Source organism: Oncorhynchus gorbuscha, unplaced genomic scaffold (assembly GCF_021184085.1).
Source record: "Oncorhynchus gorbuscha isolate QuinsamMale2020 ecotype Even-year unplaced genomic scaffold, OgorEven_v1.0 Un_scaffold_1252, whole genome shotgun sequence".
NCBI lineage: Eukaryota > Metazoa > Chordata > Actinopteri > Salmoniformes > Salmonidae > Oncorhynchus > Oncorhynchus gorbuscha.
This window is the reverse complement of record NW_025746084.1, coordinates 70456-88848: the sequence shown is the minus strand read 5'-3', so window position 1 is coordinate 88848 and position 18393 is coordinate 70456. Positions and strand designations below refer to the sequence as shown.

Genomic DNA, 18393 nt, shown 5'->3' with positions numbered 1-18393 from the left:
AAGACAAACAGCATCTACACAAACAGCCACCTGAACTACTGTCCTACAAAGACAAACAGCATCTACACAAACAGCCACCTGAACTACTGTCCTACAAAGACAAACAGCATCTACACAAACAGCCACCTGAACTACTGTCCTACAAAGACAAACAGTCACCTGAACTACTTTTTCAAATCAAATCATATCAAATTGTATTTGTCACATACACATGGTTAGCAGATGTTAGTGCGAGTGTAGTGAAATGGTTGTGCTTCTAGTTCCAACAATGCAGTAATAACCAACAAGTAATCTAGCTAACAATTCCAAAACTACTACCTTATAGACACAAGTGTAAGGGGATAAAGAATATGTACATAAGGATATATGAATGAGTGATGGTACAGAGCGGCATAGGCAAGATACAGTAGATGGTATTGAGTGCAGTATATACATATGAGATGAGTATGTAAACAAAGTGGCATAGTTAAAGTGGCTAGTGATACATGTATTACATAAGGTTGCAGTAGATGATATAGAGTACAGTATATATACGTATGCATATGAGATGAATAATGTAGTGCATGTAAACATTATATTAGGTAGCATTGTTTAAAGTGGCTAGTGTTTTACATAATTTCCCATCAATTCCCATTATTAAAGTGGCTGGTGTTGAGTCAGTGTGTTGGCAGCAGCCACTCAATGTTAGTGGTGGCTGTTTAACAGTCTGATGGCCTTGAGATAGAAGCTGTTTTTCAGTCTCTCGGTCCCAGCTTTGATGCACCTGTACTGACCTCGCCTTCTGGATGATAGCGGGGTGAACAGGCAGTGGCTCGGGTGGTTGATGGCCTTGATGATCTTTATGGCCTTCCTGTGACATCGGGTGGTGTAGGTGTCCTGGAGGGCAGGTAGTTTGTGTACGCCGAGGAACTTAAAACTTACTACCCTCTCCACTACTGTTCCATCGATGTGGATAGGGGGGTGTTCCCTCTGCTGTTTCCTGAAGTCCACAATCATCTCCTTAGTTTTGTTGACGTTGAGTGTGAGGTTATTTTCCTGACACCACACTCCGAGGGCCCTCACCTCCTCCCTGTAGGCCGTCTCGTCGTTGTTGGTAATCAAGCCTACCACTGTTGTGTCGTCCGCAAACTTGATGATTGAGTTGGAGGCGTGCGTGGCCACGCAGTCGTGGGTGAACTACTGTCCTACAAAGACAAACAGCCCCCTGAACTACTGTCCTACAAAGACAAACAGCATCTACACAAACAGCCACCCGAACAACTGTCCTACAAAGACAAACAGCATCTACACAATCAGCCACCTGAACTACTGTCCTACAAAGACAAACAGCATCTACACAAACAGCCACCTGAACTACTGTCCTACAAAGACAAACAGCATCTACACAAACAGCCACCTGAACTACTGTCCTACAAAGACAAACAGCACCTACACAAACAGCCACCTGAACTACTGTCCTACAAAGACAAACAGCATCTACACAAACAACCACCTGAACTACTGTCCTACAGAGACAAACAGCCACCTGAACTACTGTCCTACAAAGACAAACAGCATCTACATAAACAGTGAATCTGAGAAAAATGGCTTTAAAGTTTGTTTCCTAGTCCAGGCATATCAACCATGACCACTGATCTGACCTATGACCCCTAAGTACTGATACTGCACTCTGCCTTGGTATGACCTATGACCCCTAAGTACTGATACTACACTCTGCCTTGGTCTGACCTATGACCCCTAAGTACTGACACTACATTTACATTTACATTTAAGTAATTTAGCAGACGCTCTTATCCAGAGCGACTATACTACACTCTGCCTTGGTATGACCTATGACCCCTAAGTACTGATACTACACTCTGCCTTGGTCTGACCTTAAACAGCTGTCTGGGTAATGAAACAGCAAAGTGCAGCATCTATAAATCTAAATGTGTTGATCCAGATTTATTGTTGTTTTTCTGTTTGATAGAAACAGTTTGAGTTCTAACTACATTCCAACTGTATTTAATGGTGTTATGTAGTTGTGTTGTCATGTTGTATTGTAGTAACCCTCAACTGTATTTAATGGTGTTATGTAGTTGTGTTGTCATGTTGTCATGTTGTATTGTAGTAACCCTCAACTGTATTTAATGGTGTTATGTAGTTGTGTTGTCATGTTGTATTGTAGTAACCCTCAACTGTATTTAATGGTGTTATGTAGTTGTGTTGTCATGTTGTCATGTTGTCATGTTGTATTGTAGTAACCCTCAACTGTATTTAATAGTGTTATGTAGTTGTGTTGTCATGTTGTATTGTAGTAACCCTCAACTGTATTTAATGGTGTTGGGTTAGAGACAGACAAGACACGGAGACAGCAACAGAATAGGAAATGATGGACAGGACACAGAGACAGCAACAGAATGTGATATGACGGAGAGAGACATCAGACAAGACACAGAGGCATCAACAAAAGAATAGGATACGATGGAGAGAGACACCAGACAAGACACAGAGACAGCAACAGAGGAATATGATTTGATGGAGAGAGACACCAGACAAGACATAGAGACAGCAACAGAGGAATAGGATTTGATGGAGAGAGACAACAGACAAGACACAGAGACAGCAACAGAATAGGATATGACAGAGAGAGACACCAGACAAGACACTGAGACAGCAACAGACGACACAGAGAAAGTGATGGAGAGAGACAGAAGAATAGAGTTCCAGACAGTTGTAGAATGTATGCCAAGACACATTGTAAGAGCTGTAAAGAGAGAGGGAGGGAGAGAGAACAGGCAGAACCTGATATGTAAATGAGCAGAGCAAATGAAAGTAACTTTTGACGACCTGATGATCATTCAGACTGTGTTTCTATTGAGAGATAAAAGGTAAGACGACGATCGTTATGTGTCATGTAGTTGATGATATTGTTATGTGTATTAATATAGTTGATGATATTGTTATGTGTATTCATATAGTTGATGATATTGTTATGTGTTTTCATATAGTTGATGATATTGTTATATAGTTGATTATATTGTTATGTGTATTCATATAGTTGATGATATTGTTATGTGTGTTCATATAGTTGATGATATTGATATAATATAAATATAAATTAGATGCGTGGGGTGAATTTGTTCTGTGCCCATCTGTGTGCCCCAGGGTGATCACTCCTACACTATCTAGAATCTAAAAGGATTATTTGGCTGTCCCCATAGGAGAACACTTTGTAGAACCCTTTTGGTACTAGGTAGAACCCTTTTTGGTACTAGGTAGAACCCTTCTGGCTTCCATGAAGAATCCTTTCCACAGAGGGTTCTATATAGAAGCCAGAAGGGTTCTACCTGGAACCCAAAATAATCTATTATGGGGACAGACGGAGGACCTGTTTGGAACCTTTTATTCTAAGAGTGTACTGTATCATAGGTCTATAGACCAGGTGATCTCCTACTGTATCATAGGTCTATAGACCAGGTGATCTCCTACTGTATCATAGGTCTATGGACCAGGGTGATATCCTACTGTATCATAGGTCTATAGACCAGGGTGATCTCCTACTGTATCATAGGTCTATAGACCAGGGTGATATCCTACTGTATCATAGGTCTATGGACCAGGGTGATATCCTACTGTATCATAGGTCTATAGACCAGGGTGATCTCCTACTGTATCATAGGTCTATAGACCAGGGTGATCTCCTACTGTATCATAGGTCTATAGACTTGTCTTCTCAAAACAGACTTAAAACACAACAATCAACAATCAAACATTTTCTGTTAATGCTGTTAATGCTTTTCACTCAGGAAGGTTTGTTGTGTGAAAGAGAGACAAATACATATTGTGGAGAGAATAACAACAACTTACACTTCCTCAAAACAGGTTGTGTGTATTCATTAGTTCCACCGTAGCAAAACGTTTGGCAACAGAAACCGGTTAGGTCACATTGTACAGCGTTTACAGTGAACTGTTTAGGTCACGTTGTACAGCGTTTACAGTGAACTGTTTAGGTCACATTGTACAGCGTTTACAGTGAACTGTTTAGGTCACATTGTACAGTGTTTACAGTGAACTGTTTAGGTCACATTGTACAGCGTTTACAGTGAACTGTTTAGGTCACATTGTACAGCGTTTACAGTGAACTGTTTAGGTCACATTGTACAGTGTTTACAGTGAACTGTTTAGGTCACGTTGTACAGCGTTTACAGTGAACTGTTTAGGTCACGTTGTACAGCGTTTACAGTGAACTGTTTAGGTCACATTGTACAGTGTTTACAGTGAACTGTTTAGGTCACGTTGTACAGCGTTTACAGTGAACTGTTTAGGTCACGTTGTACAGCGTTTACAGTGAACTGTTTAGGTCACATTGTACAGCGTTTACAGTGAACTGTTTAGGTCACATTGTACAGTGTTTACAGTGAACTGTTTAGGTCACGTTGTACAGCGTTTACAGTGAACTGTTTAGGTCACGTTGTACAGCGTTTACAGTGAACTGTTTAGGTCACATTGTACAGCGTTTACAGTGAACTGTTTAGGTCACATTGTACAACGTTTACAGTGAACTGTTTAGGTCACATTGTACAGTGTTTACAGTGAACTGTTTAGGTCACATTGTACAGTGTTTACAGTGAACTGTTTAGGTCACATTCTACAGCGTTTACAGTGAACTGTTTAGGTCACATTGTACAGCGTTTACAGTGAACTGTTTAGGTCACATTGTACAGCGTTTACAGTGAACTGTTTAGGTCACATTGTACAGCGTTTACAGTGAACTGTTTGTGTTTTATGCAACATTTTAAAACTGTTGGCTGTGGAGTAAACTAATGAATACAACCCAGGTTGTAGCCTACGACTCGGCATGTTGATACCTGCCTGATGCTGGAACCTGAACGTAGCCTGAGGGGTAAACTATGATACTAGCCAGATATACTGGTTTTCTAAAGTTAACCAGATTCAGTTAGCTTCACATTCCAGCTCAGGCCTCATCCATCAGAATATACAGAACAGAAAATATCTCAATGTCTTGACATGTTCTGGTCGTGAATTCAGGCTACAAGGTGAGAATCCTGCCAGGGATTATTGTAAAGTGTGTAAATAAATTAAATGTATGGTGTAATGTTAGTATAGTGAATGACAGTAAAACACTCCTAACAGTCTACTTCTACTGAGACAGGTTGGTGTCAGTTTAATCATACATGGACCTGACTGGATGTGGTCAAGTCAAATTCAATACATCAATATTCATATTTTATAGTTCTACATTTAACATTTCATATGATAATGTAATTGTATCATAGTTCCTCTATAGTGTAGTGATCCTCTACATTTCATATGATAATGTAATTGTATCATAGTTCCTCTATAGTGTAGTGATCCTCTACTTTTCATATGATAATGTAATTGTATCATAGTTCCTCTACATTTAATATGATAATGTAATATAATAATAATAATATATGCCATTTAGCAGACGCTTTTATCCAAAGCGACTTACAGTCATGTGTGCATACATTCTACGTATGGGTGGTCCCGGGGATCGAACCCACTACCCTGGCGTTACAAGCGCCTCTATAGAGTAGTGATCCTCTACATTTCATATGATAATGTAATTGTATCATAGTTCCTCTATAGAGTAGTGATCCTCTACATTTCATATGATAATGTAATTGTATCATAGTTCCTCTACATTTCATATGATAATGTAATTGTATCATAGTTCCTCTATAGTGTAGTGATCCTCTACATTTCATATGATAATGTAATTGTATCATAGTTCCTCTATAGTGTAGTGATCCTCTACTCCTCTACTTTTCATATGATAATGTAATTGTATCATAGTTCCTCTATAGTGTAGTGATCCTCTACATTTCATATGATAATGTAATTGTATCATAGTTCCTCTATAGAGTAGTGATCCTCACTCCTTTCTAAATGAGCCACGTCACAATTCCAACTATTGCGTAACCTAATTGATACCAATGGCGCGATGCGTAAGGTTGTTCACCTTTAACACATGTAACCTGGGTTCGCTTCCCTGCCCCGCTGTTTGCTACACTGGTGTCAGAAGTGGTGTCTGAGACATGCTTTTGTGTGAGCCAGGTAACAATTCCCACCATGTGGGTTAACCCTATTGGTGCAATACATAGGGTGTTGACCTCCCTGCCCGATGTTTTCAACTATATTAACAGCACAGGCTGCCTGTAGGGTGTTGACCTCCCTACCTGCTGTCTTCAACTATATTAACAGCACAGGCTACCTGTAGGGTGTTGACCTCCCTGCCTGCTGTTTTCAACTATATTAACAGCACAGGCTGCCTGTAGGGTGTTGACCTCCCTGCCTGCTGTTTTCAACTATATTAACAGCACAGGCTGCCTGTAGGGTGTTGACCTCCCTGCCCGATGTTTTCAACTATATTAACAGCACAGGCTGCCTGTAGGGTGTTGACCTCCCTGCCCGATGTTTTCAACTATATTAACAGCACAGGCTGCCTGTAGGGTGTTGACCTCCCTGCCTGCTGTTTTCAACTATATTAACAGCACAGGCTGCCTGTAGGGTGTTGACCTCCCTGCCCAATGTTTTCAACTATATTAACAGCACAGGCTGCCTGTAGGGTGTTGACCTCCCTGCCCGCTGTTTTCAACTATATTAACAGCACAGGCTGCCTGACATTCGTTGAACAAAGAGACACAATAATACGAGTGAAAGGATTTTAGGATAATATCAGTAAGTGTTGATTTAGAGTTGTCTTCTGGGTTCAGCCTTCTAGTTGCCTTTATCAACAGGTTGAAATGTAATAAATGACATCACAATGACATGTCCTCAGAGTTGGAAAGATCCTACATCTGTACCCATTATTTAACATGGTGACATGGTGCTGCTAGTCAAAGAAAACATTACGAGACAGAATACAGGCGGTGGAGTTTGCACAAAGTTTACGTACAACAATATATTGAACTAGGTAGACTGAGCATAGAGCTAAAGGCTATAACCACGGGGAAGAAACTGTTCAGATTGGGGTCTATAACATCCAATCACAGAGGTTTACAGCAGCTGACAGTTGAAACTTCATTGCTAATAACTCAAACTTCCTTTTTCAGATAAAGACATCATCTCTGTACAGATGTAGGATCTGAATTTGATCACCCTGTTGCAGGAAAACTAAAACTTGTAGTGTATTTGTTCTTCTGAAGTTTCTGAAGTTTGTCATTTCCACTTTTCCACTTTCCACTTTAAAATGTTAATTATAATCCACATAATTTTTCTGCTTCAGTAAACTGTCTCAAATTAAGATCCTACATCTGTAGCAAAATAACTAATGTGTTTTCCTTTGACCATTTGACATCTCGTTTCTACAAACTATTATAAGGTTAGTCGATGTCAGACATTCAATAGTCAAAATAGGTTGGAGCTATGATCACTTATCATGCTGACAAACCTGATGGTTTCTGTGAACTGATCTGAACAGGTTTAGACTGGTCATCTATGATATGTAGGTTATATACAGTACATTCTCTGTCCTGCTACTGGAAGGAATATTATGTGAACTTATAGGCTATCTGCATATTACTAACAACCCACTACTATACATTATAACCTAGTCTAGTTTACATAATATAACATCTACATATCACTAACAACCCACTACTATACATTATAACCTAGTCTAGTTTACATAATATAACATCTACATATCATTAACAACCCACTACTATACATTATAACCTAGTCTACTTTACATAATATAACATCTACATATCACTAACAAACCACTACTATACATTATAACCTAGTCTACTTTACATAATAACATATCACTAACAACCCACTACTATACATTATAACCTAGTCTACTTTACATAATATAACATTGTTATTGTTGCTGTACTGTCTAGAACTGTCTAGAACTACCTTAACAAACAGTGACTTATTATTATTATTGTTGTTGTACTGTCTATAACTACCTTAACAAACAGTGACTTATTATTATTATTGTTGTTGTACTGTCTATAACTACCTTAACAAACAGTGACTTATTATTATTATTATTGTTGCTGTACTGTCTATAACTACCTTAACAAACAGTGACTTATTATTATTATTATTATTGTTGCTGTACTGTCTATAACTACCTTAACAAACAGTGACTTATTATTATTATTATTATTATTATTATTATTATTATTGTTGCTGTACTGTCTATAACTACCTTAACAAACAGTGACTTATTATTATTGTTATTAGTATTATTATTATTGTTGCTGTACTGTCTATAACTACCTTAACAGACAGTGACTTATTATTATTATTGTTGTTGTACTGTCTATAACTACCTTAACAAACAGTGACTTATTATTATTATTATTATTGTTGCTGTACTGTCTATAACTACCTTAACAAACAGTGACTTATTATTATTATTATTATTATTATTATTATTATTATTATTATTATTGTTGCTGTACTGTCTATAACTACCTTAACAAACAGTGACTTATTATTATTATTATTATTATTATTATTATTATTATTATTATTATTATTATTGTTGCTGTACTGTCTATAACTACCTTAACAAACAGTGACTTATTATTATTGTTATTAGTATTATTATTATTGTTGCTGTACTGTCTATAACTACCTTAACAGACAGTGACTTATTATTATTATTGTTGTTGTACTGTCTATAACTACCTTAACAAACAGTGACTTATTATTATTATTATTGTTATTATTATTGTTGCTGTACTGTCTATAACTACCTTAACAAACAGTGACTTATTATTATTATTATTATTATTATTATTATTGTTATTATTATTGTTGCTGTACTGTCTAGAACTACCTTAACAAACAGTGACTTATTATTATTATTGTTGTTGTACTGTCTATAACTACCTTAACAGACAGTGACTTATTATTATTATTGTTGTTGTACTGTCTATAACTACCTTAACAGACAGTGACTTATTATTATTATTGTTGTTGTACTGTCTATAACTACCTTAACAGACAGTGACTTATTATTATTATTGTTGTTGTACTGTCTATAACTACCTTAACAAACAGTGACTTATTATTATTATTATTGTTATTATTATTGTTGCTGTACTGTCTATAACTACCTTAACAAACAGTGACTTATTATTATTATTATTGTTATTATTATTGTTGCTGTACTGTCTATAACTACCTTAACAAACAGTGACTTATTATTATTATTATTGTTATTATTATTGTTGCTGTACTGTCTATAACTACCTTAACAAACAGTGACTTATTATTATTATTATTATTATTGTTGCTGTACTGTCTATAACTACCTTAACCAACAGTGACTTATTATTATTACAGACAGTTACCATGGAGATGAAATGTCACAACTACGTTTTCATGTGATGCATTAAATCATCTGATTGTTTCTGTGTCTGTTAGTAAATGTTTTATAAGAGATAAATAATAAATGATAACAATTGACATTAAATAATTACTGTGTTAACCACAAACAACATGTTGGATCTCTGTTTAGGGGTCAGTGCTCTAAAATGAGTCTCTCTGGGCAGAGAAAGGAGGGGGTCCCTGCCTCTAAAATGAGTCTCTCTGGGGAGAGAGGTGAGGGGGGCCCTGCCTCTAAAATGAGTCTCTCTGGGGAACATGACACCAAAGCTAAGAGGTGAGATGACAATTTTTGATATCATTATTATGAGTTTATTTCCAAAATGTTCACATTTGTTTTTTAATCAGAAATGGTTGCTTATGGGTACCTTCAATATTACTGTTCTCAGATTTTTAACTAATAGATTTTAGATGGGTATATATATATATATATATATATATATATATATATATATATATATATATATATATATATATATATATATATATATATATATATATATATATATATATATATATATATATATATATATATATATATATATATATATATATATATATATATATATATATATATATATATATATATGGGTGGGTGGTCCTGTGTAGCTCAGTTGGTAGAGCATGGTGCTTGTAACGCCAGGGTAGTGGGTTCGATCCCGGGACCACCCATACGTAGAATGTATGCACGCATGACTGTAAGTCGCTTTGGATAAAAGCGTCTGCTAAATGGCATATATTATATATATACTCACATAGCTATCTTAATTAAGATGAATGCACTTACTGTAAATCACTCTGGATAAGAGCATCTGCTAAATCAGGGGTTCTCAATCCGGGGTCTGTGGAGGTACTGCAGGGGTTCTCAATCCTGGGTCTGTGGAGGTACTGCAGGGGTTCTCAATCCGGGGTCTGTGGAGGTACTGCAGGGGTTCTCAATCAGGGGTCTGTGGATGTACTGCAGGGGTTCTCAATCCGGGGTCTGTGGAGGTACTGCAGGGCTTCTCAATCCGGGGTCTGTGGAGGTACTGCAGGGGTTCTCAATCCGGGGTCTGTGGAGGTACTGCAGGGGTTCTCAATCAGGGGTCTGTGGATGTACTGCAGGGGTTCTCAATCCGGGGTCTGTGGAGGTACTGCAGGGGTTCTCAATCCGGGGTCTGTGGAGGTACTGCAGGGGTTCTCAATCAGGGGTCTGTGGAGGTACTGCAGGGGTTCTCAATCCGGGGTCTGTGGAGGTACTGGTTCTGCGGCACCCTGACTGTACTCGTTGATATGTAAGATATTTGATATAATTTTCACATGACATGACCACTTTGCCTCTTAATTATTGACTAATATAATGGAATACATTTTTTTTTTTTACAAATTCTGATCGTTGTTACAAGCAGAATTTTGACAATATAACCGTTATATCAACACACTCTTCACACCCGTTTAACAACTCTAAATAGCTTTGGCATAGTAGGCATCAAGTCCCTACAATGTTGCATACAATGTTCATATTCATTGAACACATATTACTCCCTAGATGCCTTCAACTGCCCCATTTATATCCATTTATATCCATGCCCAATTTAGGATTATTTTTTAACAACATGATGTTGTGCTCCAAAGGGAGAACTTGAAATAACATGATGTAGATAATTAAATAATCAGAAGAAAAACATGTTTGTTATACACTCTTAGAAAACAACGTTCCTTCTAGAACCAAAAAGGCTTCTATCACTTCCTTAATATATGGAATCACTAAAAATTCTAACATTTATAAAATTATAAAATTATATATTTTAGGGTTCAGTGAAGAAGAGCCTCTCGAGTTCTGATCAACGAAAGGTGAATATTTTGAGGATGTGAACCCAGAAGCCCTCCAGTGGTCAGATCAATTCCGCCTGTTTTTTCTAACTCCCGCCCAGGGATTCGAACCAGCCACCTTTCAACCACAAGTTCAATTCCTGCCACAGCTCCAACTCCTTAGGCTTTGGGCGAAAACCTGAGTTAATATGCCACAATTAATACAAAATGGTATCACTACAGAAATATAATAATATAATAATTATAATTATTAATAATACAGTGATAATTATTACACATAATCATTGCCAAAAGCACAAGACATACTGTTGCATGTAGGTCTATATTATTAATGGATTGATCATATAGAAATATAAAACATTATTTTTAACTACCACAAAGCAATTACATGTGAAGCAGGAACCACTGACTCACTGCATTATTCTATAGTATTATCAAGACACCTGCTGTTAACTCTTAACTACGTAGGACAGCTCACGAGGTGTCCTAAATATCTGCCGACTAGGTGGGACTAGAGACTTCATGCATATCTTTATTTATACCCATAAGTGTAAAATGTGTTTATTCTCCGCACTTATACCACCAATTCTCTACTCTGAGACACTTTGTGGATATGGGGCCAGATCTCAGAGTTCGTTACATTGTTGAGACTGTGATCTTGGGGAATAACGACGGAGTTTGTTACAGTGTCGAAACACCGAAGTTTATTGTTCAATTAGCTTTTTTCTTTACGGTCAGGGACAGTGTGAGTGTAGCCAGATCCTTTTCACTCTTTATCCTTGTTTCATTTTGTGGTTCACTGGATTTGTCATCATCCTCGAGACGAGGGTCAGCCGAAAGACCTGCTAACTAACCAGGCTAGTTGCTAGCTAGCTACTCTACCAGCAGCATACTAGTTACCATAGCTACCACTAAATGAGTCTAAATGAGTCTCTCTGAGGAGAGAGAGGAGGGGGGCCCTGCCTCTAAAATGAGTCTCTCTGAGGAGAGAGAGGAGGGGGGGCCCTGCCTCTAAAATGAGAGGAGGGGGGCCCTGCCTCTAAAATGGGAAATGATGTAAATATATCACTAGCCACTTTAAACAATGCTACCTTATATAATGTTACTTACCCTACATTATTCATCTCATATGCATACGTATATACTGTACTCTATATCATCGACTGCATCCTTATGTAATACATGTATCACTAGCCACTTTAACTATGCCACTTTGTTTACATACTCATCTCATATGTATATACTGTACTCGATACCATCTACTGTATCTTGCCTATGCTGCTCTGTACCATCACTCATTCATATATCCTTATGTACATATTCTTTATCCCCTTACACTGTGTATAAGACAGTAGTTTTGGAATTGTTAGTTAGATTACTTGTTGGTTATTACTGCATTGTCGGAACTAGAAGCACAAGCATTTCGCTACACTCGCATTAACATCTGCTAACCATGTGTATGTGACAAATAAGATTTGATTTGATTTGATTTACATCATCACCGGCTGTCTGCATTTCTTGTGGACCGATGGAGCTCCCCGGTTGTTTCTTCCACCTGTTAAATCCCGGTGAGGCTTCTCCCTCTCTCATTGACGGAAGCTGGCTACCTCTGTCGGTTCTCCTCTCTTCACTAGATGGACGGTAACTTTAGTGTTTAACCCGTCTGTGTCCAAGGACCGAACTTTTGAATATTATTTTCCGTGCACCTCAATAGCAGGTATTGAAACCCGGGTAAATAATTTGAATATTATTTTTGGGGTGCCTCAAGTAGGCTGGACACAACTTTTTTTTCTGATGAATAGTTCACTGCATCCACCATGGAGCCCAGTTTCATAACATTACCATATGTCCCTAGTTATGAGGTAATTGTGAAAAAAACAGGCCTTATTTCTGGTCATGTTTCACCCTGCCAGCTCCTATTAGTTCTATTCTATCCATGATCTCGCCATCACGGTTGACAACTCCATTGTGTCCTCCTCCCAGAGCGCTAAGAACCTTGGCGTGATCCCTGTCGTTCTCAACTAACATCAAGGCGGTGGCCCGTTCCTGTAGGTTCATGCTCTACAACATCCGTAGAGTACGACCCTGCCTCACACAGGAAGCGGCGCAGGTCCTAATCCAGGCACTTGTCATCTCCCGTCTGGATTACTGCAACTCGCTGTTGGCTGGGCTCCCTGCCTGTGCCATTAAACCCCTACAACTCATCCAGAACGCCGCAGCCCGTCTGGTGTTCAACCTTCCCAAGTTCTCTCACGTCACCCCGCTCCTCCGCTCTCTCCACTGGCTTCCAGTTGAAGCTCGCATCCGCTACAAGACCATGGTGCTTGCCTACGGAGCTGTGAGGGGAACGGCACCTCAGTACCTCCAGGCTCAGATCAGGCCCTACACCCAAACAAGGGCACTGCGTTCATCCACCTCTGGTCTGCTCGCCTCCCTACCACTGAGGAAGTACAGTTCCCGCTCAGCCCAGTCAAAACTGTTCGCTGCCCTGGCCCCCCAATGGTGGAACAAACTCCCTCACGACGCCAGGACAGCGGAGTCAATCACCACCTTCCGGAGACACCTGAAACCCCACCTCTTTAAAGAATACCTAGGATAGGATAAAGTAATCCTTCTCACCCCCCCCCTTAAAAGATTTAGATGCACTATTGTAAAGTGGCTGTTCCACTGGATGTCATAAGGTAAATGCACCAATTTGTAAGTCGCTCTGGATAAGAGCGTCTGCTAAATGACTTAAATGTAATGTAAAATGTCTATTGAGCTCCGTGGCACCATCTCACTTTCTGAACGTTCTATTCCCAGCTCATTGTTCTGCGTCACAATGCCAGCTCCTATTAGTTCTATTGAGCTCCGTGGCACCATCTCACTTTCTGAACGTTCTATTCCCAGCTCATTGTTCTGCATCACAATGCCAGCTCCTATTAGTTCTATTGAGCTCCGTGGCACCATCTCACTTTCTGAACGTTCTATTCCCAGCTCATTGTTCTGCGTCACAATGCCAGCTTCTCTATTGTATCAATGAGACCTGTCGACATTAACCATGAACTCTGACCTCAGGTAGCGTATTATTAACAAGGTTAGGGCTACTTTGTGAAAACTCACTGTTCACCTGTGAACACGTTAAAGTGTACATGTTAAAACCACTAGCATCCCGCTAGTGGGACACCTCGATAACATCCGGTGAAATTGCAGAGCGTGAAATTCAAATTACAGAAATATAAATATTTAACTTTCATGAAGATACAAGTGTCATACATCAAAATAAAGCTTAACTTCTTGTTAATCCAGCCGCTGTGTCAGATTTCAAAAAGGCTTTAGGGCAAGTATACCATGCGATTATCTGAGGACAGCGCCCCGCATACAAAAGCATGCAATCATTTTCCAGCCAAGTAGAGGAGTCATGAAAGTCAGAAATAGCGATACAATTATTCACTTACCTTTGATGATCTTCATATGGTTGCACTCTCAAGACTCCATGTTACACAATACATGTTTGTTTTAGTTTGTTCTAGTTCATTCGACCACTCATGAAATGCTGTCATTCTTCTTCATTTCTCAGAATACAATCCTGAAACAATGTCTAAAGACTGTTGACATCTAGTGGAAGCCATAGGAACTGCAATCTGGGTCCTATCCACTTATGTTGTCGATAGACTTTCAATGGAAAAACACTAACATCAAACGAATCACACTTCCTGGATGGATTTTCCTCAGGTTTTCGCCTGCCATATCAGTGTTTTATTATTTAAACAGTTATTTTAACAGTTTTGGAAACTTTAGAGTGTTTTCAATCCAATACTACCATGCATATGCATATCCTAGCTTCAGGCCTGAGGCAGTTTATTTTCGGCTTTTCAATACTGCCCTCGTTCCCTTAAAGGTTCAGGTAACCCAGTTGTCTGGCGCATAGCCAACAAACGTTAAGGTTCAGGTAACCCAGTTGTGATGCCTGACGCATAGCCATCAAACCATTTGAACCATAATTGTTTTCAGAAAAAGGTGTACAATCAAAACAAAACACATGTCCTATTTATCAAGATGTGGCAGATTTAAACAGCCTGAAGAAATGTTAAGAAATTACACTTTTTTGACGACTTGTTGTTTCTTAAAATGGCTGCTGGGTAATTTGATATGTATCAAAATGTTCTTTGTAGGCATCTAATTGAGCGAATGCTGCGCAGGTTCACTGAGTTACAAACCAAATGGACAGATCTAGCTCATTGATTTCTAGATCTGACTCAGTTGCTATCTCAGATTATGATTTTTAATTAATAAATATTTGTTGGAATTATGTAGCAACTGCAGCAACTGCAGTATTACTGAAGTACTGAATAATGTGTAATTATTTACTAAAGTAGTAATTATTTAACATTTTCTAGTTCATTTCACCACTTACAACCATTAAATAACCATTTATAGCATAACAAACAATGGAAAACTGACATCAACCAAAAACACCATACAATTTGTTAAAAATTAAATATTTATTTAGATGGGTGACATTATCTGCCAAAGTAACAGCCCTGTAGACAAAGAAGAGCTCTCCAGTAGGTGCCAAAACATTCAAAGGTCATTTTCTCAAAAGTTAGGTTACAAGTTATTAAACAATAAAATGTCATTTACCAACATTTCTGAAAAGTGATGTGTAGCATTTTGGAATGAAACACTTCTTATGTTTCCCCATCTGAGCTCAGAGTAGATGAGAGATGTAATGTTTGTCTCTGTTGTGTTGAAGCCCAATCAAGCAGGAGAGACCAGCCTCCCCTGTTCCCAGCTGTGTGTCCATGAAGAGTGACAAGTCTATGAATCTACCTACGAAGTTTAGAGAGGGAGACTTTTCTACCGAACAAAGGTAAGAAGAACTCATTGGTCAGTGAGATAAACAACTGTAACGAGATTCTTCTGTTGAAGGAGAGACGGACCAAAACGCAGCGTGGTTATTTTGATACATCTTTAATAAAGATGAAAATAGAACAATATACAAAATAAACAAAAAAATGTGAAAAACAAAACAGCCCTATCTGGTGTAACAAACACAAAGACAGGAACAATCACCCACAAACCCCAACACCTAAATATGGTTCCCAATCAGAGACAATGACTAACACCTGCCTCTGATTGAGAACCATATCAGGCCAAACACAGAAACAGACAAACTAGACACACAACATAGAATGCCCACTCAGATCACAACCTGACCAAACAAAACATAGAAACATACAAAGCAAACTATGGACAGGGTGTGACAGCTGTACTGTCTAGAACTACCTTAACAAACAGTGACAAACAAACTGACCCTAGCCCCCCGACACATAAAATACTGCAGCATAAATACTGGAGGCTGAGACAGGAGGGGTCAGGAGACACTGTGGCCCCATCCGAGGACACCCCCGGACAGGGCCAAACAGGAAGGATATAACCCCACCCACTTTGCCAAAGCACAGCCCCCACACCACTAGAGGGATATCTTCAACCACCAACTTACCATCCTGAGACAAGGCTGAGTATAGCCCACAAAGATCTCCGCCACGGCACAACTCAAGGGGGGGGGGGCAACCCAGACAGGATGACCACATCAGTGAATCAACCCACTCAGGTGACGCACCCCTTCCAGGGACAGCACGAGAGAGCCTCAGTAAGCCAGTGACTCAGCCCCTGTAATAGGGTTAGAGGCAGAGAATCCCAGTGGAAAGAGGGGAACCGGCCAGGCAGAGACAGCAAGGGCGGTTTGTTGCTCCAGAGCCTTTCCGTTCACCTTCCCGCTCCTGGGCCAGACTACACTCAATCAATTGACCCACTGAAGAGATGAGTCTTCAGTAAAGACTTAAAGGTTGAGACCGAGTTTGCGTCTCTGACATGGGTAGGCAGACCGTTCCATAAAAATGGAGCTCTATAGGAGAAAGCCCTGCCTCCAGCTGTTTGCTTAGAAATTCTAGGGACAATTAGGAGGCCTGCGTCTTGTGACCGTAGCGTACATGTAGGTATGTACGGCAGGACAAAGTCAGAGAGATAGGTAGGAGCAAGCCCATGTAATGCTTTGTAGGTTAGCAGTAAAACCTTGAAATCAGCCCTTGCTTTGACAGGAAGCCAGTGTAGAGAGGCTAGCACTGGAGTAATATGATCACATTTTGGGGTTCTAGTCAGGATTCTAGCAGCAATATTTAGCACTAACTGAAGTTTATTTAGTGCTTTATCCGGGTAGCCGGAAAGTAGAGCATTGCAGTAGTCTAACCTAGAAGTGACAAAAGCATGGATGAATTTTTCTGCATCATTTTTGGACAGAAAGTTTCTGATTTTTGCAATGTTACGTAGATGGAAAAAAGCTGTCCTTGAAATGGTCTTGATATGTTCTTCAAAAGAGAGATCAGGGTTCAGAGTAACGCCGAGGTCCTTCACAGTTTTATTTGAGACGACTGTACAACCATTTAAGATTAATTGTCAGATTCAACAGAAGATCTCTTTGTTTCTTGGGACCTAGAACAAGCATCTCTGTTTTGTCCGAGTTTAAAAGTAGAACGTTTGCAGCCATCCACTTCCTTGTGTCTGAAACACATGCTTCTAGCAAGGGCAATTTTGGGGCTTCACCATGTTTCATTGAAATGTACAGCTGTGTGTCATCCGCATATCAGTGAAAGTTAACATTATGTTTTCGAATAACATCCCCAAGAGGTAAAATATATAGTGGAAACAATAGTGGTCCTAAAACGGAACCTTGAGGAACCCCGAAATTTACAGTTGATTTGTCAGAGGACAAACCATTCACAGAGACAAACTGATATCTTTCCGACAGATAAGATCTAAACCAGGCCAGAACTTGTCCGTGTAGACCAATTTGGGTTTCCAATCTCTCCAAAAGAATGTGGTGACCGATGGTATCAAAAGCAGCACTAAGGTCTAGGAGCACGAGGACAGATGCAAAGCCTCGGTCCGATGCCATTAAAATGTAATTTACCACCTTCACAAGTGCCGTCTCAGTGCTATGATGGGGTCTAAAACCAGACTGAAGCATTTCGTATACATTGTTTGTCTTATGGAAGGCAGTGAGTTGCTGCGCAACAGCCTTCTCTAAAATCTCTGAGAGGAGGAAGATTCGATATAGGCCGATAGTTTTTTATATTTTCTGGCTCAAGGTTTGGCTTTTTCAAGAGAGGCTTTATTACTGCCACTTTTAGTGAGTTTGGTACACATCCGGTGGATAGAGAGCCG

The 18393-nt window shown here is 39.3% G+C and overlaps 1 protein-coding gene across 7 annotated transcripts in view; it reads left to right on the top strand.

Annotated features, from left to right (window-relative positions):
• The window catches only part of LOC124021914 (NACHT, LRR and PYD domains-containing protein 12-like), a 119294-nt gene that overhangs the window by 68143 nt on the left and 32758 nt on the right, over nt 1–18393 (top strand). For 6 of the 7 annotated variants that reach the window (XM_046337046.1, XM_046337048.1, XM_046337051.1 and 3 more), the window contains one exon: nt 15923–16039. In XM_046337046.1, coding sequence (XP_046193002.1) covers nt 15923–16039 — 117 coding nt within the window. Of the gene's footprint in view, nt 1–9525; nt 9653–15922; nt 16040–18393 lie in introns of those variants that run through there. The other variant, XM_046337050.1, reaches the window with a different exon arrangement.